The sequence below is a fragment of the Nerophis lumbriciformis genome, linkage group LG31 (genome assembly GCF_033978685.3).
Source record: "Nerophis lumbriciformis linkage group LG31, RoL_Nlum_v2.1, whole genome shotgun sequence".
NCBI classification, from domain to species: domain Eukaryota; kingdom Metazoa; phylum Chordata; class Actinopteri; order Syngnathiformes; family Syngnathidae; genus Nerophis; species Nerophis lumbriciformis.
This window is the reverse complement of record NC_084578.2, coordinates 1,397,688-1,422,429: the sequence shown is the minus strand read 5'-3', so window position 1 is coordinate 1,422,429 and position 24,742 is coordinate 1,397,688. Positions and strand designations below refer to the sequence as shown.

The 24,742-nt window shown below is 30.9% G+C and overlaps 1 protein-coding gene across 3 annotated transcripts in view; it reads right to left on the bottom strand.

Moving 5' to 3' along the window:
- LOC133574085 (mitogen-activated protein kinase kinase kinase kinase 4-like) overlaps positions 1–24,742 on the bottom strand; it is a 141,000-nt gene that overhangs the window by 32,363 nt on the left and 83,895 nt on the right. Inside the window, exons 15-21 of one of the 3 annotated variants that reach the window (XM_061926125.1) lie at positions 22,170–22,313; positions 9,165–9,274; positions 8,291–8,493; positions 8,113–8,210; positions 7,699–7,877; positions 5,825–5,930; positions 3,049–3,336 (exon numbers count right to left, since the gene is read on the bottom strand). In XM_061926125.1, the coding sequence (XP_061782109.1) occupies positions 3,049–3,336; positions 5,825–5,930; positions 7,699–7,877; positions 8,113–8,210; positions 8,291–8,493; positions 9,165–9,274; positions 22,170–22,313 (1,128 nt within the window). The remainder of the gene's footprint in view (positions 1–3,048; positions 3,337–5,824; positions 5,931–7,698; positions 7,878–8,112; positions 8,211–8,290; positions 8,494–9,164; positions 9,275–22,169; positions 22,314–24,742) is intronic. The other 2 variants (XM_061926126.1, XM_061926127.1) reach the window with 2 other exon arrangements.

Sequence of the window (24,742 nt, the reverse complement as noted above, 5' to 3'; positions counted from 1 at the left end):
GTATCATAGGCTCCAGCACCCCCTGCGACCCAATAAGGGACAAGCGGTAGAAAAGGGATAGATGGATATCTCATGTATCAAATATCATGTATTGTATATCATATTGATATCATATTCATGTATCATATATCGTGTATCATATTGATATCATATTCATGTATCATATATCATGTATTGTGCATCATATTCATGTATCATATATCATGTTCATGTATCATATGTATGTATCGTGTATCATATATCATGCATCATATTCATGTATGATATATCATGTTCATGTATCATATGTATGTATCGTGTATCATATTCATGTATCATATATCATGTATCACATATCATGTATCATGTTCATGCATCATATTCATGTATCATGTATCATGTTCATGTATCATATTCATGTATCGTGTATCATGTCTCATACATCATATATCATGTATCATGTTCATGTATCATATAACATGTATCACATATCATGTATCATGTTCATGTATCATATTCATGTATCGTGTATCATGTCTCATATATCATGTATCATGTTCATGTATCATATGTATGTATCGTGTATCATATATCATGCATCATATTCATATATCGTGTATCATGTCTCATATATCGTGTATCATATTCATGTATCACATATCATGTTCATGTATCATATGTATGTATCGTGTATCATATATCATGCATCATATTCATGTATCATATATCATGTATTGTGTATCATATTCATGTATCATATATCATGTATCATTCATGAATCATATATCATGTATCATATTCATGTATCATAGGCTCCAGCACCCCCTGCGACCCCATAAGGGACAAGCGGTAGAAAAGGGATGGATGGATATCTCATGTATCAAATATCATGTATTGTATATCATATTGATATCATATTCATGTATCATATATCGTGCATCATATTGATATCATATTCATGTACCGTGTATCATGTATCATATGTATATCATAATTATGTATCATAAATCATATTGATATCATATTAATTTATCGTGTATCATGTATCATATTTATATCATATATCATGTATCATATTGATATCATATTCATGTATCATATTGATATCATATTCATGTATCATCACCCTCTTCCTCAGTTTATATAGTAAACTATGTTGAGTGATATCATATCTACAGACATGAGTTCAGTATGAGATATGTTCATCTACAGATTGGAAGAAGAATACGTTCAGTCACAAAATGTTTACAGCTTTTTTTGCAGGCCACTATAATATCACAGAACATCAGAAAATGATGTGGCATAAAAGGATACGGCATAAATTATGCAGCGAGACATTTAAATAAAGCATCGAAGCAACTTAAATAATACGGCAGGCCACACAAATGATGCGGCAGGTGACATAATATGACCACCGGGTCACATGAATCAATGCGACAGGCCACTTTAAAATGATACAGCGGGCCACATAAAAATTACACGGCGGGCTATATAAAATGATTCATTCAGCAGGACAAATACAATTATGTGGCAGGCCATATAAAATTATGTGGCAGGCCAAATAAAATGATGAGGCCAGCCATATAAAATTATACGGCAAGCCATATAAAATTATACGGCAGGCCATATGAAATTACGTGGCAGGTCATATAAAATTACGTGGACGCGGCCAGCCACATAAAATTATACGGCACGACACATCAAATTATGTGGCAGACCATATCAAATGACGCTGCGGACCACATCAAATTGTGTGGTGGGCCACATAAAATTCAACGGCAGGCCATTTAAAACAATGCAGCCGAACACAAGAAGTTATGCAGCATGGACACATCAAATGATGTGGCAGGCCATATAAATGATGTGGCAGGCCATGTAAATGACGTGGCAGGCCATGTAAATGATGTGACAGGCCATATAAATGATATGGCAGGCCATGTAAATGATGTGGCAGGCCATATAAATGATGTGGCAGGCCATATAATGACGTGGCAGGCTATTTAAAATATTGTGGCAGGCCCAATAAATGAAGTGGCAGGCCATATAAAGTTATGCAGCAGGCCACGTAAACGATGCGGCATATAAAGTGATGTGGCAGGCCAATTTAAATCCCGTGGTGGGCCATATTTGGCGTGCGGGCCTTGAGTTTGACACGTAAAGGACGTCTACTACAATGTTGTTATCATCTGAATAGATGACATCATTATGTGAAGGAGTGTAAGAATGAATGATGTCATCAAATGAATACATGACTTAGACTGAATGAATACATGAACTGACTGAGGTGTAACATATGTGGGTCCAATCATTTCCTCCAATAAATCTTTTTTGTGTGCAGAATGAAAGCAATATTGTGTCATCAATCAATAACAGGAAGTGGTGGTCAATATGCAAATGAGGAGGTGCCAGAGTGACAATAACAGGAAGTGGTGGTCAATATGCAAATGAGGAGGTGCCAGAGTGACAATAACAGGAAGTGGTGGTCAATATGCAAATGAGGAGGTGTCAGAGTGACAACAACAGGAAGTGGTGGTCAATATGCAAATGAGGAGGTGTCAGAGTGACAACAACAGGAAGTGGTGGTCAATATGCAAATGAGGAGGTGTCAGAGTGACAATAACAGGAAGTGGTGGTCAATATGCAAATGAGGAGGTGTCAGAGTGACAACAACAGGAAGTGGTGGTCAATATGCAAATGAGGAGGTGTCAGAGTGACAACAACAGGAAGTGGTGGTCAATATGCAAATGAGGAGGTGTCAGAGTGACAATAACAGGAAGTGGTGGTCAATATGCAAATGAGGAGGTGTCAGAGTGACAATAACAGGAAGTGGTGGTCAATATGCAAATGAGGAGGTGTCAGAGTGACAACAACAGGAAGTGGTGGTCAATATGCAAATGAGGAGGTGTCAGAGTGACAATAACAGGAAGTGGTGGTCAATATGCAAATGAGGAGGTGCCAGAGTGACAATAACAGGAAGTGGTGGTCAATATGCAAATGAGGAGGTGCCAGAGTGACAATAACAGGAAGTGGTGGTCAATATGCAAATGAGGAGGTGTCAGAGTGACCTACCTCCATGAAGATGGCCATCTTGTCCAGGGGGCTGTGGGGGGACATGCAGGGGCTGGCCAGGCTGGAGGTGGAGGGCGAGGTGGAGGCGGAGGAGGAGGGGGAGGGGGAGGAGGAGGAGTGATGGCTCTGCTGGATCAGGTCTGGGAGGAGGTGGATGCGGCCCACAAAGCCGTTCCTGTCCGGCTGATGATGATGATGATGGTGTGCGTGATGGGGGTGATGAAGATGGTGGTGGGGGCTCTGCGGGGCGGGGGCGGGGCCCGCCCTCTTTTTGCCATCCCCTGCGCTCTGGAAGCAGAAAGAGGGGACGACTTTGGGTCCACGCCTGCTCCCGGCGGAGGGGAAGCCGCGGGCCAAAGCCGAGGGCCGGCCACGGTTGCTAGGCTACGGTTGCTAGGCTACGCAGGCAAACAGCAGCTCGTTAGTCTTGTTAGTCCTGCTTTGTGGCCCCGTCAGCGCTGGGGAGTCAAACTACGCCTGGACACACCTTGCCAGGGAGCTGGAGGGCTTAGGTTGCGCCCTACAAAGTCTTCGCACTCTAAGTACTGGCCTTATTCCACACCCGTGGACCATACATATACATATACTGTATATACATGTATATATATATATACACACACACACACATATATACTATTATTTTTTTATGTAAAAAAATGTTTGTAAATAAAAAAGTAGGTCAATCCAAAAGCTGCCAAATTAGGTTTAAACTCTGACTCATCTTCTAGTCCAGTTAGTTGCCAGTCGGGTGCAGAGTGATGGAAATTGCCCACGCTAAATTAGCACGTGCACAAAAACGACTCCCAAACAAACGACTCACAACTGGGTTGTCGTCGTCCACTTAAAAGAGCCGCTCGAAAGACTCGACTCGTTCGCCAACGTCACGTCTCTCGCGGTATACCCGTTTAGTTGACAAACAAGTACTGCTAGAAATAACAAGTACTGCTAGAAATAACAAGTACTGCTAGAAATAACAAGTACTGTTAGAAATAACAAGTACTGCTAGAAATAACAAGTACTGTTAGAAATAACAAGTACTGCTAGAAATAACAAGTACTGTTAGAAATAACAAGTACTGTTAGAAATAACAAGTAATGCTAGAAATAACAAGTACTGCTAGAAATAACAAGTACTGCTAGAAATAACAAGTACTGCTAGAAATAACAAGTAATGCTAGAAGTAACATGTACTGTTAGAAATAACAAGTAATGCTAGAAATAACAAGTACTGCTAGAAATAACAAGTACTGTTAGAAATAACAAGTACTGCTAGAAATAACAAGTACTGCTAGAAATAACAAGTACTGCTAGAAATAACAAGTAATGCTAGAAAGAACAAGTACTGTTAGAAATAACAGGTACTGCTAGAAATAACAAGTACTGCTAGAAATAACAAGTACTGTTAGAAATAACAGGTACTGCTAGAAATAACAAGTACTGCTAGAAATAACAAGTACTGCTAGAAATAACAAATACTGCTAGAAATAACAAGTACTGTTAGAAATAACAGGTACTGCTAGAAATAACAAGTAATGCTAGAAATAACAAGTACTGTTAGAAATAACAAGTACTGTTAGAAATAACAAGTACTGCTAGAAATAACAAGTACTGCTAGAAATAACAAGTACTGTTAGAAATAACAAGTACTGCTAGAAATAACAAGTACTGCTAGAAATAACAAGTACTGCTAGAAATAACAAGTACTGTTAGAAATAACAGGTACTGCTAGAAATAACAAGTACTGCTAGAAATAACAAGTAATGCTAGAAATAACAAGTACTGTTAGAAATAACAAGTACTGCTAGAAATAACCAGTACTGCTAGAAATAACAAGTACTGTTAGAAATAACAAGTACTGCTAGAAATAACAAGTACTGCTAGAAATAACAAGTACTGTTAGAAATAACAGGTACTGCTAGAAATAACAAGTACTGCTAGAAATAACAAGTACTGCTAGAAATAACAGGTACTGCTAGAAATAACAAGTACTGCTAGAAATAACAAGTACTGTTAGAAATAACAGGTACTGCTAGAAATAACAAGTACTGCTAGAAATAACAAGTACTGCTGGAAATAACAGGTACTGCTAGAAATAACAAGTACTGCTAGAAATAACAGGTACTGCTAGAAATAACAAGTACTGTTAGAAATAACAAGTAATGCTAGAAATAACAAGTACTGTTAGAAATAACAGGTACTGCTAGAAATAACAAGTACTGCTAGAAATAACAAGTACTGTTAGAAATAACAGGTACTGCTAGAAATAACAAGTACTGCTAGAAATAACAAGTACTGTTAGAAATAACAAGTACTGCTAGAAATAACAAGTACTGCTAGAAATAACAGGTACTGCTAGAAATAACAAGTACTGCTAGAAATAACAAGTACTGTTAGAAATAACAGGTACTGCTAGAAATAACAAGTACTGCTAGAAATAACAAGTACTGCTAGAAATAACAAGTACTGCTAGAAATAGTACACGTATGTATTTAGTCAAACAAAAGAAAACAACTAAACTGAAGTAAAGGTGTTTGGCTACATTGAGTTAGCGCCTCTAGCGTGTGTGAAAGTGCTACCACTAGTGCGCTAAAAGCGACTATGTTTAGGTTGGATGAGGACACAATTACATTGTGTTAGCATCGCTGTTAGCATGTTAGCATTTGAGGACAGACAAGACGCATGCAAACATAAAAGGCGGGAATGGAACAAAACTAGACAAGGGAGGGGGGGGGGTGAGAGGTCGCTCGTGCCAAAGGACGACTAGTCTTGTTGTCTACCTGTCGCACCACCAGCGTGCTGTCCTTGCACGGCTCGCCCTCCCCCTCGTCGTGCACGATCATAGTTTTCACCGACTCCGTCTCGCCGTTGCTCAGGCGGGAGGACCTGCAGAGAACAAGGACCAGGTTTTCATTCAAGGCAGGAAGACCTGCAGAGAACAAGGACCAGGTTTTCATTCAGGCAGGAGGACCTGCAGAAAACAAGGACCAGGTTTTCATTCAGGCAGGAAGACCTGCAGAGAACAAGGACCAGGTTTTCATCCCCAACACATTTGACTTGGTGTCCATCAAACTGCACAGAGAGGCCATGTTTTCCCTGGCTGCCCCAGTGCACTGCTCCTCAATGATTGCCTCTCACGCCCCCCCTAGGGGACAGCATTCTTTTCACGCCCCCCCCCCCCCCTTGACAAAGTGAATGTTTATTTTTTTAATCTGTATGTGTCAAGGTAGTTCTCTACCAACACTAAATATTCTACCAGGCTATTGACTCTCACGCCCCCCCTGGGGACAGCATTCTTTTCACGCCCCCCCCCTCTTGACAAAGTGAATGTTTATTTTTTTAATCTGTATGTGTCAAGGTAGTTCTCTACCAACACTAAATATTCTACCAGGCTATTGACTCTCACGCCCCCCCAGGGGACAGCATTTTTTCACGACCCCCTGAAGTAAATGTTTAATTTATTTGTATGTGTCAAGATAGTTCTCTACCAACACTAAATATTCTACCAGGCTATTGACTCTCACGCCCCCCCTGGGGACAGCATTCTTTTCACGCCCCCCCCCCTCTTGACAAAGTGAATGTTTATTTTTTTAATCTGTATGTGTCAAGATAGTTCTCTACCAACACTAAATATTCTACCAGGCTATTGACTCTCACGCCCCCCCAGGGGACAGCATTTTTTCACGACCCCCTGAAGTAAATGTTTAATTTATTTGTATGTGTCAAGATAGTTCTCTACCAACACTAAATATTCTACTAGGCTATTGTCTCTCACGCCCCCCCAGGGGACAGCATTCTTTTCACGCCCCTCCTCCGACAAAGTGAATGTTTTTTTTTTTTTATCTGTATGTGTCAAGATAGTTCTCTACCAACACTAAATATTCTACCAGGCTATTGACTCTCACGCCCCCCCTAGGGACAGCATTCTTTTCACGCCCCTCCTCCGACAAAGTGAATGTTTATTTTTTTTTATCTGTATGTGTCAAGATAGTTCTCTACCAACACTAAATATTCTACCAGGCTATTGTCTCTCACGCCCCCCCAGGGGACAGCATTTTTTCACAACCCCCCGAAGTAAATGTTTAATTTATTTGTATGTGTCAAGATAGTTCTCTACCAACACTAAATATTCTACCAGGCTATTGCCTCTCATGCCCCCCCCGCCCCCCCTTGGGGACAGCATTCGTTTCACGCCCCCCCCCCCCCCTTACATATCACAGCCCCTGACTATTTAAGAAGCTCTACATTAAATGGGGAAGTTTGGAAATTGCTCACTGTTACATATTTTTAAGGAACATAATTTTTTTCACGCCCCCCCGTTATCTCTCACGCTCTCTCTTACCCTGATGGTGCCCCCCCCGGAGGTGCCTGCGCCACCATTTAAGAAGCACTGCATTAAAGGGGCTTTTTGGAACAGTTTTCGATGGGACAAACATTTTTCACGCCCCCCTGAAGTGAATGTGTATTTATTTATGAACTTGCCTCTCACGCCCCCCCCCCCCACTATTTATATTTGAATTAAAGGGGCTGTTTAGAACTAGCTCACAGTTCCATTTTCCAGGGGACAGAATATTTTCACTCCCCCCTGCTATTATTGCTCACGCTCCCCAAGCCTCGCATACGAGGGCTTGCCCACAACAGCACGCGCACATACACGGCTCGAGAGTCCTCCGGGCCGGAAGTGGACTCCTCGCCTCCTTCCTGGTCCACCTCTTCGTCGTCGTCTTCGTCGGTGGTGTCCGAGTCCTCGCTGGAGGACGAGTAGTCCGTGACCTTGTTGGGGGGGCGCACGTCATCCGCCGCCCGCAGCTCCTTGGCCAGCGCCGTCAGGTCCTGCAGGTGCAAGAGAGGTTCAGGGTCAGTTCCCGGCGCAAACAGCGAGAAGGCGGGGTTAATCAGCTGGGTCGGCCAATGAGAAGCCAGCATGAGACGGCGGTCCAACTGCGGGAGGCAAAGTTAGCGCAAACAAGGAGGAAACATCTAGAAGGTTAGAGGTCACATGACGGTCTTGTTAGTCTCACACACGTCTAGATCTACGGGGTCTAGCTCTGTCCACCCAAAGTCTCACCGCCGGTCTGCTGGGCCTGACCGCCTCCCTCCTCTCCTCCGCCTTCTTCACGCCACCGTCCGCCCTCTGGGGGGCCGTGCCCTCGGACTTAGAGGAGGCTAGTCGGAGGAACCGGGGGGGAAAAGTCAGCCGGCTGCTGGTCTTGGAGTGGCGACTTGTGTGTGGTGTGAGCACTCACTGCGGGCCCTCGAGCGATCCCCGGAGCCACAGTGAGAACCAGCCTGAGTGCTGGAGTTGCTGGAGGAGCTGCTGGAAGAGCCAGAGCCGGAGCCGGAGCCAGAGCCAGAGCCAGAGCCGGAGCCAGAGCCGGAGCCGGAGCCGGAGCCGGAGCCGGGAACCATCTTCTCCACGCGCTCCCACAGCAGCCGAGGCTCGGCACTGCTGTCCAAAGACACGGCACAAAATAAAGCAGCTGCTAGTTACTAAAGCTGCTCAGTACTTGGAGTGCAGCTAGTGCCATCTAGTGGAGTTGCTAGTTACTAAAGCTGCTCAGTACTTGAGTGCAGCTAGTACCATCTAGTGGGGTTGCTAGTTAGTAAAGCTGCTCAGTACTTGAGTGCAGCTAGTGCCATCTAGTGGAGTTGCTAGTTAGTAAAGCTGCTCAGTACTTGAGTGCAGCTCGTGCCATCTAGTGGGGTTGCTAGTTACTAAAGCTGCTCAGTACTTGAGTGCAGCTAATGCCATCTAGTGGGGTTGCTAGTTAGTAAAGCTGCTCAGTACTTGGAGTGCAGCTACTGCCATCTAGTGGGGTTGCTAGTTAGTAAAGCTGCTCAGTACTTGAGTGCAGCTAGTGCCATCTAGTGGAATTGCTAGTTACTAAAGCTGCTCAGTACTTGGAGTGCAGCTAGTGCCATCTAGTGGAGTTGCTAGTTAGTAAAGCTGCTCAGTACTTGGCGTGCAGCTAGTGCCATCTGGTGGAGTTGCTAGTTAGCTGCTAGTTGGAGAGGAGCGACTAGAGACACCCTGCGGTTCACGGAAGCTCGCCGGCTCTGACGATCCGTAACGTGCGATGGCGCTCGCCAAGATAAAGGTGGGGGCGTGGCATCAGTTACCTGCCGGCGTTGCGCTTCACAGCTTGACCGCCGCGTGGCGTGTTGCCATGGCGACGGGGCGAGTCCCGCCTCGGCAACACTGGCGACCTGGACGTCGTCCTGACGGGGACCTTTTGTGATGAAAGCACGGAGTGATTGACACATGACAACACAAACAGCTGGGGGGGGCAGGAGAAGATGTCAGGGGGGGCGTGAGAGGCAAGGGACTTCCTGTAATAAAGTCTCTTTTCACTCTGGAACATTCCACAAGTCTGACATCCTTTCACCTGTTAGAAGCATTTCAAGCAGTATTTACATAGTAGTATAATCATTTTAAGCAGTATTTACATAGTAGTATAATCATTTTAAGCAGTATTTACATAGTAGTATAATCATTTTAAGCAGTATTTACATAGTAGTATAATCATTTCAAGCAGTATTTACATAGTAGTATAATCATTTTAAGCAGTATTTACATAGTAGTATAATCATTTTAAGCAGTATTTACATAGTAGTATAATCATTTCAAGCAGTATTTACATAGTAGTATAATCATTTCAAGCAGTATTTACATAGTAGTATAATCATTTCAAGCAGTATTTACATAGTAGTATAATCATTTCAAGCAGTATTTACATAGTAGTATAATCATTTCAAGCAGTATTTACATAGTAGTATAATCATTTTAAGCAGTATTTACATAGTAGTATAATGTACTACTTTTAGCATCACACATTTTTTACTTTGATGTACTACTTCTAACATGTATTGTTTACCTCTATGTACTATTTGCATGTACTACTTCTAACATCATGTAGTATACTACTATGTACTACTACTATGTACTACTTCTAACAACATGTAGTTTACTTCTATGTACTACTACTATGTACTACTTCTAGCATCATACATTGTTTACTTTGATGTACTACTTCTAACATGTATTGTTTACTTATATGTACTACTTGTATGTACTACTTCTAACATGTATTGTTTACTTCGATGTACTACTTGTATGTACTACTTCTAACATGTAGTATGCTACTCTGTACTACTACCATGTACTACTTCTAACAACATGTAGTTTACTACTATGTACTACTACTATGTACTACTTCTAACAACATGTAGTTTACTTCTATGTACTACTAATATGTACTACTTCTAGCATCATACATTGTTTACTTCGATGTACTACTAACATGTATTGTTTACCACTATGTACTACTACTATGTACTACTACTATGTACTACTTCTAGCATCATACATTGTTTACTTGTATGTACTACTTCTAACATGTATTGTTTACTTCTATGTACTACTTGTATGTACTACTTCTAACATGTAGTTTACTACTATGTACTACTTCTAACATCATACATTGTTTACTTCGATGTACTACTTCTAACATGTATTGTTTACTTCTATGTACTACTTCCCCGTACTACTTTGAGCATCCTAGTACTCAGTATGGCTTCAAAAGGTCCAACAAACCAGCTCGGAAAGAAGTGCCGTAAATTCCGAACTATAAGCTGTTACTTTTTTCATACACTTTGAGCCCTGCGGTTTATAAAACGGTGCGGCTAATTTATGGATTTTTTTTTGGCTGACAGCCATAAAGTAAATACTTTAAACACACGCAAATACATTGATGTGGTGTCTTATTTCTTTGTGCAACGGCGCCACTTTTTAAAAACGTCCTTTATCGTGCAGGAAACAGCCTGTCAATCAAAATGTTAAGGTTAATTGGTCAGTTGGTCATGTGACAGGAAGTGTTGGACAGAAGATGCTGGAAGAACAGTCAGAAGTTAGACACTTTGGAATCAGAGTGAGCGCAGAAAAGGGATTCATACGGGCCCCTTTCGTGGATCTCACGTGAGAGGAAGAGGGGGGGTCAATCATTTCGCAATGCAGTCTGCTGAAAATGATGGAAAGCGTCACTCTACACATCAAGGTGGGAATACCTCAAAAACACATTTTGAGGTAATCAACACTCTACTGCCATCTGGTGGCTAAAGGGGATAGTGTTGTCACGTTTCATGTGTCGGGTAAATTGTGCCGATTGGGGTCGTATGAATCCCCTTCCTGCTGCGTCTGGAAGAGAGAGACTTCATCCAGACAGCAAGGATGGAACGCTTGGCCACGCCCCTTTTTTCTCACATTCACAATCATTCTGTAATTAGTCATCATTGTAATATTTACTGTTACTGTACACAAACAATATTTAGTATTACTGTACACAAACAATATTTAGTATTACTGTACACAAACAATATTTAGTATTACTGTACACAAACAATAATTAGTATTACTGTACACGCTGCGGAAGAATACGTATTACCTTCAAACCGACGGTAACGTCAAGCCAGGTTGACAAATTCCGCACTTGCCGATCACTCCAGCAGCACTGAGAGTAACTGATTTTTCAACAATTAATTAACTGGAAAAATATATGAATGTATTTAATTTGTATTAATGTGTTTAAAATAAATTATGAAATACTATTTAAAACATTTTTAATTTTTTTTTACACAAGTGACAGTCAAAACTGATCTGGTTGTAGTCAACACGTATTATTTTTATAAAGACATTTAATATTTTTTAGTAAATACATTTTTTGTTTAAAAATAATCATGTTGAACAAATTACTACTTCATTTAATTTGATCAGTGTCTAACTTAATTAAATAATAATTAAAATTAAATACAAGTTGGTAAGATAAATAAAAAAGGCAATAAATAAATTATACTAAATAAATAATTCAAATTTTAGTACTATTTACTATTTTTATGTAATTTTTTTTTGACAATTTCAACAATCGAAACCAAGCAAGTAACAAAGATTTTTATTTTTTATTTTTTTAGCGATGGAAATTGTAAAACTTTTTTAAAATCACAAATTACTTCATTTAATTTTATCAGTGTTTAACTTAATTGAATAATAATTACAATTAAATAAAAGTTGGTAAGATAAATTAAAAAAGGCAATAAATAAATTATACTGAATAAATAATTCTAATTTTAGGACTATTTATTATTTTTATGTAATTTTTTTGGACAATTTCAACAATCGAAACTAAGCAAGTAACAAAGATTTTTATTTTTTATTTTTTTAGCGACGGAAATTGTAAAACTTTTTTTAAATCACAAATTACTTCATTTAATTTTATCAGTGTTTGACTTAATTAAATAATAATTGCAATTAAATACAAGTTGGTAAGATAAATAAAAAAGGCAATAAATAAATTATACTGAATAAATAATTCTAATTTTAGTACTATTTATTATTTTTATGTAAATTTTTTTGACAATTGCAACATTTAAAACCAAGCAAGTAACAAAGATTTTTTTTTTTTTTTTTTTTTTTTTTTAGCAACGGAATTTGTAAAACTTTTTTAAAATCACAAATTACTTAATTTAATTTAATCAGGGTTTAACTTAATTACAATTAAATAAAAGTTGGTAAGATAAATAAAAAAGGCAATAAATAAATTATACTAAATAAATAATTCAAATTTTAGTACTATTTACTATTTTTATGTAATTTTTTTTTTTGACAATTTCAACAATCGAAACCAAGCAAGTAACAAAGATTTTTATTTTTTTATTTTTTAGCGACGGAAATGGTAAAACTTTTTTAAAATCACAAATTACTTCATTTAATTTTATCAGTGTTTAACTTAATTAAATAATAATTACAATTAAATAAAAGTTGGTAAGATGAATAAAAAAAGGCAATAAATAAATTATACTGAATAAATAATTCTAATTTTAGTACTATTTATTATTTTTATGTAATTTTTTTTGACAATTGCAACATTTAAAACCAAGCAAGTAACAAAGATTTTATTTTTTTTATTTTTTTTAGCAACGGAATTTGTAAAACTTTTTTAAAATCACAAATTACTTCATTTAATTTAATCAGTGTTTAACTTAATTAAAATTAAATAAAAGTTGGTAAGATAAATAAAAAAAGGCAATAAATAAATTACACTAAATAAATCATTCAAATTTTAGTACTATTTATTATTTTTGTGTAATTTTTTTTGACAATTTCAACAATCGAAACCAAGCAAGTAACAAAGATTTTTTTTTTTTTTTTAGCAACGGAAATTGTAAAACTTTTTTAAAATCACAAATTACTTCATTTAATTTTATCAGTGTTTAACTTAATTGAATAATAATTACAATTAAATAAAAGTTGGTAAGATAAATAAAAAAGGCAATAAATGAATTATACTGAATAAATAATTCTAATTTTAGTACTATTTATTTTATGTAATTTTTTTGACAATTGCAACATTTAAAACCAAGCAAGTAACAAAGATTTTTTTTTTTTTTTTTTTAGCAATGGAATTTGTAAAACTTTTTTAAAATCACAAATTACTTCATTTAATTTAATCATGGTTTAACTTAATTAAAATTAAATAAAAGTTGGTAAGATAAATAAAAAAAGGCAATAAATGAATTATACGGAATAAATAATTCTAATTTTAGTGCTATTTATTATTTTTATGTAATTTTTTTTGACAATTGCAACATTTAAAACCAAGCAAGTAACATAGATTTTTTTTTTTTTTTTTTTTAGCAACGGAATTTGTAAAACTTTTTTAAAATCACAAATTACTTCATTTAATTTTATCAGTGTTTAACTTAATTAAAATTAAATAAAAGTTGGTAAGATAAATAAAAAAAGGCAATAAATAAATTATACTAAATAACTCATTCAAATTTTAGTACTATTTATTATTATTTTTTTTATTTTTTTTTGACAATTTCAACAATCGAAACCAAGCAAGTAACAAAGATTTTTTTTTTTTTTTTTTTTAGCAACGGAAATTGTAAAACTTTTTTAAAATCACAAATTACTTCATTTAATTTTATCAGTGTTTAACTTAATTAAATAATAATTACAATTAAATAAAAGTTGGTAAGATGAATAAAAAAAGGCAATAAATAAATTATACTGAATAAATAATTCTAATTTTAGTACTATTTATTATTTTTATGTAATTTTTTTTGACAATTGCAACATTTAAAACCAAGCAAGTAACAAAGATTTTTTTTTTTTTTTTTTTTTTAGCAACGGAATTTGTAAAACTTTTGTTAAATCACAAATTACTTCATTTAATTTTATCAGTGTTTAACTTAATTAAAATTAAATAAAAGTTGGTAAGATAAATAAAAAAAGGCAATAAATAAATTATACTAAATAATTCATTCAAATTTTAGTACTATTTATTATTATTTTTATGTATTTTTTTGACAATTTCAACAATCGAAACCAAGCAAGTAACAAAGATTTTTATTTTTTATTTTTTTAGCGACGGAAATTGTAAAACTTTTTTAAAATCACAAATTACTTCATTTAATTTTATCAGTGTTTAACTTAATTGAATAATAATTACAATTAAATAAAAGTTGGTAAGATAACTAAAAAAGGCAATAAATGAATTATACTGAATAAATAATTCTAATTTTAGTACTATTTATTTTATGTAATTTTTTTTGACAATTGCAACATTTAAAACCAAGCAAGTAACAAAGATTTTTTTTTTTTTTTTTTAGCAACGGAATTTGTAAAACTTTTTTAAAATCACAAATTACTTCATTTAATTTTATCAGTGTTTAACTTAATTAAAATTAAATAAAAGTTGGTAAGATAAATAAAAAAAGGCAATAAATAAATTATACTAAATAACTCATTCAAATTTTAGTACTATTTATTATTATTTTTATGTATTTTTTTGACAATTTCAACAATCGAAACCAAGCAAGTAACAAAGATTTTTATTTTTTATTTTTTTAGCGACGGAAATTGTAAAACTTTTTTAAAATCACAAATTACTTCATTTAATTTTATCAGTGTTTAACTTAATTGAATAATAATTACAATTAAATAAAAGTTGGTAAGATAAATAAAAAAGGCAATAAATGAATTATACTGAATAAATAATTCTAATTTTAGTACTATTTATTTTATGTAATTTTTTTTGACAATTGCAACATTTAAAACCAAGCAAGTAACAAAGATTTTTTTTTTTTTTTTTTTTAGCAACGGAAATTGTAAAACTTTTTTAAAATCACAAATTACTTCATTTAATTTTATCAGTGTTTAACTTAATTAAATAATAATTACAATTAAATAAAAGTTGGTAAGATGAATAAAAAAAGGCAATAAATAAATTATACTGAATAAATAATTCTAATTTTAGTACTATTTATTATTTTTATGTAATTTTTTTTGACAATTGCAACATTTAAAACCAAGCAAGTAACAAAGATTTTTTTTATTTTTTTTAGCAACGGAATTTGTAAAACTTTTGTTGAATCACAAATTACTTCATTTAATTTTATCAGTGTTTAACTTAATTAAAATTAAATAAAAGTTGGTAAGATAAATAAAAAAAGGCAATAAATAAATTATACTAAATAACTCATTCAAATTTTAGTACTATTTATTATTATTATTATTTTTTTTTTGACAATTTCAACAATCGAAACCAAGCAAGTAACAAAGATTTTTTTTTTTTTTTTTTTTTTAGCAACGGAAATTGTAAAACTTTTTTAAAATCACAAATTACTTCATTTAATTTTATCAGTGTTTAACTTAATTAAATAATAATTACAATTAAATAAAAGTTGGTAAGATGAATAAAAAAAGGCAATAAATAAATTATACTGAATAAATAATTCTAATTTTAGTACTATTTATTATTTTTATGTAATTTTTTTTTGACAATTGCAACATTTAAAACCAAGCAAGTAACAAAGATTTTTTTTTTTTTTTTTTTTTTTAGCAACGGAATTTGTAAAACTTTTGTTAAATCACAAATTACTTCATTTAATTTTATCAGTGTTTAACTTAATTAAAATTAAATAAAAGTTGGTAAGATAAATAAAAAAAGGCAATAAATAAATTATACTAAATAACTCATTCAAATTTTAGTACTATTTATTATTATTATTTTTTTTTTTTTTTGACAATTTCAATAATCGAAACCAAGCAAGTAACAAAGATTTTTATTTTTTATTTTTTTAGCGACGGAAATTGTAAAACTTTTTTTAAAATCACAAATTACTTCATTTAATTTTATCAGTGTTTAACTTAATTAAATAATAATTACAATTAAATAAAAGTTGGTAAGATGAATAAAAAAAGGCAATAAATAAATTATACTGAATAAATAATTCTAATTTTAGTACTATTTATTATTTTTATGTAATTTTTTTTGACAATTGCAACATTTAAAACCAAGCAAGTAACAAAGATTTTTTTTTTTTTTTTTTTTTTAGCAACGGAATTTGTAAAACTTTTGTTAAATCACAAATTACTTCATTTAATTTTATCAGTGTTTAACTTAATTAAAATTAAATAAAAGTTGGTAAGATAAATAAAAAAAGGCAATAAATAAATTATACTAAATAACTCATTCAAATTTTAGTACTATTTATTATTATTTTTATGTATTTTTTTTGACAATTTCAACAATCGAAACCAAGCAAGTAACAAAGATTTTTATTTTTTATTTTTTTAGCGACGGAAATTGTAAAACTTTTTTAAAATCACAAATTACTTCATTTAATTTTATCAGTGTTTAACTTAATTGAATAATAATTACATTTAAATAAAAGTTGGTAAGATAAATAAAAAAGGCAATAAATGAATTATACTGAATAAATAATTCTAATTTTAGTACTATTTATTTTATGTAATTTTTTTTGACAATTGCAACATTTAAAACCAAGCAAGTAACAAAGATTTTTTTTTTTTTTTTTTAGCAACGGAATTTGTAAAACTTTTTTAAAATCACAAATTACTTCATTTAATTTTATCAGTGTTTAACTTAATTAAAATTAAATAAAAGTTGGTAAGATAAATAAAAAAAGGCAATAAATAAATTATACTAAATAACTCATTCAAATTTTAGTACTATTTATTATTATTTTTATGTATTTTTTTGACAATTTCAACAATCGAAACCAAGCAAGTAACAAAGATTTTTATTTTTTATTTTTTTAGCGACGGAAATTGTAAAACTTTTTTAAAATCACAAATTACTTCATTTAATTTTATCAGTGTTTAACTTAATTAAATAATAATTACAATTAAATAAAAGTTGGTAAGATAAATAAAAAAAGGCAATAAATAAATTATACTGAATAAATAATTCTAATTTTAGTACTATTTATTATTTTTATGTAATTTTTTTTGACAATTGCAACATTTAAAACCAAGCAAGTAACAAAGATTTTTTTTTTTTTTTTTTTTAGCAACGGAATTTGTAAAACTTTTGTTACATCACAAATTACTTCATTTAATTTTATCAGTGTTTAACTTAATTAAAATTAAATAAAAGTTGGTAAGATAAATTAAAAAAAGGCAATAAATAAATTATACTAAATAACTCATTCAAATTTTAGTACTATTTATTATTATTATTTTTTTTTTTTTTGACAATTTCAACAATCGAAACCAAGCAAGTAACAAAGATTTTTATTTTTTTAGCGACGGAAATTGTAAAACTTTTTTAAAATCACAAATTACTTCATTTAATTTAATCAGTGTTTAACTTAATTAAATAATAATTACAATTAAATAAAAGTTGGTAAGATAAATAAAAAAAGGCAATAAATAAATTATACTGAATAAATAATTCTAATTTTAGTACTATTTATTATTTTTATGTAATTTTTTTTGACAATTGCAACATTTAAAACCAAGCAAGTAACAAAGATTTTTTTTTTTTTTTTTTAGCAACGGAATTTGTAAAACTTTTGTTACATCACAAATTACTTCATTTAATTTTATCAGTGTTTAACTTAATTAAAATTAAATAAAAGTTGGTAAGATAAATTAAAAAAAGGCAATAAATAAATTATACTAAATAACTCATTCAAATTTTAGTACTATTTATTATTATTATTATTTTTTTTTTTTTGACAATTTCAACAATTGAAACCAAGCAAGTAACAAAGATTTTTATTTTTTATTTTTTTAGCGACGGAAATTGTAAAACTTTTTTAAAATCACAAATTACTTCATTTAATTTTATCAGTGTTTAACTTAATTAAATAATAATTACAATTAAATAAAAGTTGGTAAAATAAATAAAAAAGGCAATAAATAAATTATACTGAATAAATAATTCTAATTTTAGTACTATTTATTATTTTTATGTAATTTTTTTGACAATTGCAACATTTAAAACCAAGCAAATAACAAAGATTTTTTTTTTTTTTTTTAGCAACGGAATTTGTAAAACTTTTGTTGAATCACAAATTACTTCATTTAATTTTATCAGTGTTTAACTTAATTAAAATTAAATAAAAGTTGGTAAGATAAATAAAAAAAAGGCAATAAATAAACTATACTAAATAACTCATTCAAATTTTAGTACTATTTATTATTATTTTTTTTATTTTTTTTGACAATTTCAACAATCGAAACCAAGCAAGTAACAAAGATTTTTATTTTTTTTATTTTTAGCAACGGAAATTGTAAAACTTTTTTTAAATCACAAATTACTTCATTTAATTTTATCAGTGTTTAACTTAATTAAATAATAATTACAATTAAATAAAAGTTGGTAAGATGAATAAAAAAAGGCAATAAATAAATTATACTGAATAAATAATTCTAATTTTAGTACTATTTATTATTTTTATGTAATTTTTTTTGACAATTGCAACATTTAAAACCAAGCAAGTAACAAAGATTTTTTTTTTTTTTTTTAGCAACGGAATTTGTAAAACTTTTTTAAAATCACAAATTACTTCATTTAATTTTATCAGTGTTTAACTTAATTAAAATTAAATAAAAGTTGGTAAGATAAATAAAAATGCAATAAATAAATTATACTAAATAACTCATTCAAATTTTAGTACTATTTATTTATTTATTTATTTATTTTTTTGACAATTTCAACAATCGAAACCAAGCAAGTAACAAAGATTTTTATTTTTTATTTTTTTAGCGACGGAAATTGTAAAACTTTTTTAAAATCACAAATTACTTCATTTAATTTTATCAGTGTTTAACTTAATTGAATAATAATTACAATTAAATAAAAGTTGGTAAGATAAATAAAAAAGGCAATAAATGAATTATACTGAATAAATAATTCTAATTTTAGTACTATTTTATGTAATTTTTTTTGACAATTGCAACATTTAAAACCAAGCAAGTAACAAAGATTTTTTTTTTTTTTTTTTAGCAACGGAATTTGTAAAACTTTTTTAAAATCACAAATTACTTCATTTAATTTTATCAGTGTTTAACTTAATTAAAATTAAATAAAAGTTGGTAAGATAAATAAAAAAAGGCAATAAATAAATTATACTAAATAACTCATTCAAATTTTAGTACTATTTATTATTATTTTTTTATTTTTTTTGACAATTTCAACAATCGAAACCAAGCAAGTAACAAAGATTTTTATTTTTTATTTTTGTAGCGACGGAAATTGTAAAACTTTTTTAAAATCACAAATTACTTCATTTAATTTTATCAGTGTTTAACTTAATTAAATAATAATTACAATTAAATAAAAGTTGGTAAGATGAATAAAAAAAGGCAATAAATAAATTATACTGAATAAATAATTCTAATTTTAGTACTATTTATTATTTTCATGTAATTTTTTTTGACGATTGCAACATTTAAAACCAAGCAAGTAACAAAGATTTTTTTTTTTTTTTTTTTTTTTTAAGCAACGGAATTTGTAAAACTTTTGTTAAATCACAAATTACTTCATTTAATTTTATCAGTGTTTAACTTAATTAAAATTAAATAAAAGTTGGTAAGATAAATAAAAAAAAAGGCAATAAATAAATTATACTAAATAAATCATTCAAATTTTAGTACTATTTATTATTTTTATGTAATTTTTTTGGACAATTGCAACATTTAAAACCAAGCAAGTAACAAAGATCTTTTTTTTTTTTTTTTTTTTTTTTTTTTAGCAACGGAATTTGTAAAACTTTTTTAAAATCACAAATTACTTCATTTAATTTAATCAGTGTTTAACTTAATTGAAATTAAATAAAAGTTGGTAAGATAAATAAAAAAAGGCAATAAATAAATTATACTAAATAAATCATTCAAATTTTAGTACTATTTATTATTTTTATTTAATTTTTTTTGACAATTTCAACGATCGAAACCAAGCAAGTAACAAAGATTTGTTTCTTTTTTTTTTTAGCGACGGAAATTGTAAAACTTTTTTAAAATCACAAATTACTTCATTTAATTTTATCAGTGTTTAACTTAATTAAATAATAATTACAATTAAATAAAAGTTGGTAAGATGAATAAAAAAAGGCAATAAATAAATTATACTGAATAAATAATTCTAATTTTAGTACTATTTATTATTTTCATGTAATTTTTTTTGACGATTGCAACATTTAAAACCAAGCAAGTAACAAAGATTTTTTTTTTTTTTTTTTTTTTTTAAGCAACGGAATTTGTAAAACTTTTGTTAAATCACAAATTACTTCATTTAATTTTATCAGTGTTTAACTTAATTAAAATTAAATAAAAGTTGGTAAGATAAATAAAAAAAAAGGCAATAAATAAATTATACTAAATAAATCATTCAAATTTTAGTACTATTTATTATTTTTATGTAATTTTTTTGGACAATTGCAACATTTAAAACCAAGCAAGTAACAAAGATCTTTTTTTTTTTTTTTTTTTTTTTTTTTTTAGCAACGGAATTTGTAAAACTTTTTTAAAATCACAAATTACTTCATTTAATTTAATCAGTGTTTAACTTAATTGAAATTAAATAAAAGTTGGTAAGATAAATAAAAAAAGGCAATAAATAAATTATACTAAATAAATCATTCAAATTTTAGTACTATTTATTATTTTTATTTAATTTTTTTTGACAATTTCAACGATCGAAACCAAGCAAGTAACAAAGATTTGTTTCTTTTTTTTTTTAGCGACGGAAATTGTAAAACTTTTTTAAAATCACAAATTACTTCATTTAATTTTATCAGTGTTTAACTTAATTAAATAATAATTACAATTAAATAAAAGTTGGTAAGATGAATAAAAAAAGGCAATAAATAAATTATACTGAATAAATAATTCTAATTTTAGTACTATTTATTATTTTCATGTAATTTTTTTTGACAATTGCAACATTTAAAACCAAGCAAGTAACAAAGATTTTTTTTTTTTTTTTTAGCAACGGAATTTGTAAAACTTTTTTAAAATGACAAATTACTTCATTTAATTTAATCAGGGTTTAACTTAATTAAAATTAAATAAAAGTTGGTAAGATAAATTAAAAAAAGGCAATAAATAAATTATACTAAATAAATCATTCAAATTTTAGTACTATTTATTATTTTTATGTAATTTTTTTGGACAATTTCAACAATCGAAAAAAGGAAGTAACAAAGATTTTTTTTTTTTTTTAGCAACGGAAATTGTAAAACTTTTTAAAAATCAGTCTTTTCACAATTACTTATAGAAACATTTCAATTTTCAACGTCAAAAAAGAAAAGGACTGAAAAAAGGCTCCACTTTTCAACAAATGCGTTAGCTTGATGCTACTAAACATTGCCTTTCCTACTGATTAGCATTAGCGGTTTTACATGGCGACTTGAACGCCTCCAAACGTGTTGATGCAAACTGCAACCAAGATGCACGCTGCAATCAAACAGCTGTGGCAAAATAAGTACAATACTTACAGTATTAACACTTTTTAGGGCGCGACGACAACTAGATTCAGCAAAGACTGGAGTGACCCACCCACACCTACCGCCATCTTGCAACTTGATGTGATATTTGCCAATGAGACTCAGAGATGCGATTAAATTGTCTCATTTTCAAATGTTGCCATAAAAAAAGACATTTTTATTATTAAACATAATTTTAATAATACTGAAAATTGGTCTGAGTTGGGTTCTGGTACCGATTCCCCGATATTGTCTACGTATTCTTCCGCCGCCCACACAAAAGTAGTTCCTTAGTCTTTGGGTGCAGTATTGATAAATCATGTGGTTTACCTGGGCCTCCACAGGCCGGCTCATGGCCTCCGTGTTCCCGTTGGGGTACGACGACTCGGTGCGCGGCGGCACCGGGGGCTGGACCGCTTTGCTTTGTGCCGCCTGAGGAGAACCTTGGATGTTCTTCCGGTACCGCTCGTCAGCCTGGTGGACACACACACACACACACACACACACGCACACACACACACACACACACACACACATTTAAATGATTGTCTTTTGAGAGACAATAATTAAAAAATAAAATAAAATGTCAAAACATATTTGCCTGAATAGCTGGACAGGACAAAAAAAAAAAAAAAATCGATTTTTTTTTTTTTTTTACTTTCTTAAGTCATAGCCTTTGTTTTTTTCAATAATTAGTTATCAATAAAATATATCCATGTATTTAATTTGTAATAAAATATTTAAAATATTGCGGGCATTTAATCTTATGGTATATTTGTATGTTTTTTAACAAGTGACAGACAAAATTGAGCTAATAGTATTAAACGTGTATTATTTTTATTAGACATTCGATATTTTGTAGTAAATGTATACATGTTTTGAAGTACTTTCAAAATAATTGTTGTGAACAAAATATTACTAATTTAATTCTAGTAGTATTAAATATTGTTATGGATATTTTTGACAAGTTCAACAATCAAAACCAAACTAATATATATATATATATATACTTATTTTTTTATTATTGTCTTTTGGAAGGGAATTTTTAAAATTAATTATTTATTAAAAAAAATTAAAAAACTGTAATTTGTATGCATATCTTTAAAATATTAGGGGCATTTAATCTTATGGTATACCTGTATGTTTTTTAACAAACAATATTTTTTTTTTACAAATTTAATTCTAGTAATATTTACTATTTTTTATCGATATCTTTGACAATTTCAACAACATTCTTCTTTTAAAATAGTTTTTTGAAACAGAAATTGTAAAACTCTCTGTTGTTTCAACAAGTATTTATAAAAATATATCCACATACTTAATTTTTATTAATACGTTCAAAATAGTTACGTAATTTAATATTATTATATATTTTTATGAGCTGATAGAAATTAATATGTATTATTTTTATAAAGACATTTGATGTTGTTTAGTATATTAATTCATGTTTGAAATCACTTTCAAAATAATTATTTTGAACAAATTATTTAATTTAGTATCAAGTATTTTACATTTTATGGACATTTTTCACCAATCAAAATTGAGCTAATAATATTTTATCTTTTTTTTTTTTTAAGGAAATTGTTGAACATTCTAAAGACAAAGTCTATGTTTTTAATTATAAAAATACATCGATGAATGAATTTGATTGAATATGTTTAAAATAATTAGGTCATTGTATACTATGGTAAATGTTGTTTTTTTTAACTGAGTTAATAGAAATAAATATATATTATTTTTACAAAGACATGTCATTTTTTCTAGTAAATGAATTTGTTTTGAATGACTTTCAGAATAATTATTGTGATAAAATCATTACTTAATTAAATTTTGGTTGTATTCAACATTTTTATGGACTAAAATGATAAAATAATAATAATAGTAACAATAATAATTGCTGTTATAGTAATCGTTTTCCATTACATGTTTTGTTTGGCCATCCTTCAGACTGACTGGAATCTTGAAGCACTTTAAGCCAATCAGATGGGTTTGCAGGAGGAAATGACCACGCCCCTAACAACCAATCAAAGCGTGTGCAGGAGGAAGCGACCACGCCCCTAACAACCAATCAAAGCGTGTGCAGGAGGAAGCGACCACGCCCCCAACAACCAATCAGAAGCGTTTGCAGGAGGAAGCGACCACGCCCCCAACAACCAATCAGAAGCGTTTGCAGGAGGAGGCGACCACGCCCCCGACAACCAATCAGAAGCGTTTGCAGGAGGAGGTGACCACGCCCCCAAAAAAGGTGACACGTAAAATGGAGAGACGCAAACAAGCATCAATAAATAAATAAATAAAAATATAAATACGTTTATAAAGTCACAATTGAATCAAAGCGTTTTTTTAGTAGCCAAAAGAGAGTTTGGAGGTAAACTAATGTCCAAAACACATCAAAGTTTACCTTAAAAATGTTTTTTTTTTTTTTTAAAAGGCAACATGCTTGGACTGTTTTTGCCTGTGAGTCAAAAATGAGGGCTTGGAGCAGGAACATGTAAAGATGTGGTCCACATTGGGATGGTACCGTTCACCTTTGAACCCATACGGTACCAACTCCGGTACCTGGTACCAACTCAGCACATATTTCAAATAAACCCTGACAATATATTAGCATCAAGCTAGCATATTATTCAAAGTGAAGCCTAACTTAGCGTTTTTTATTGAAAATTCAAACATTTTCTAGAACACACGTGTCAAACTCACATCTGCCCTGCCACTTCATTTTATGTGGCCCATCACATCATTTAATGTGGTCTGCCACATAATTTATTGTGGCCCACCATATCATTTAATGTGGTCTGCCACATCATTTATTGTGGCCACCATGTCATTTAATGTGATATGCCACATCATTTATTGTGGCCCACCATATCATTTAATGTGATCTGCCACATAATTTATTATGG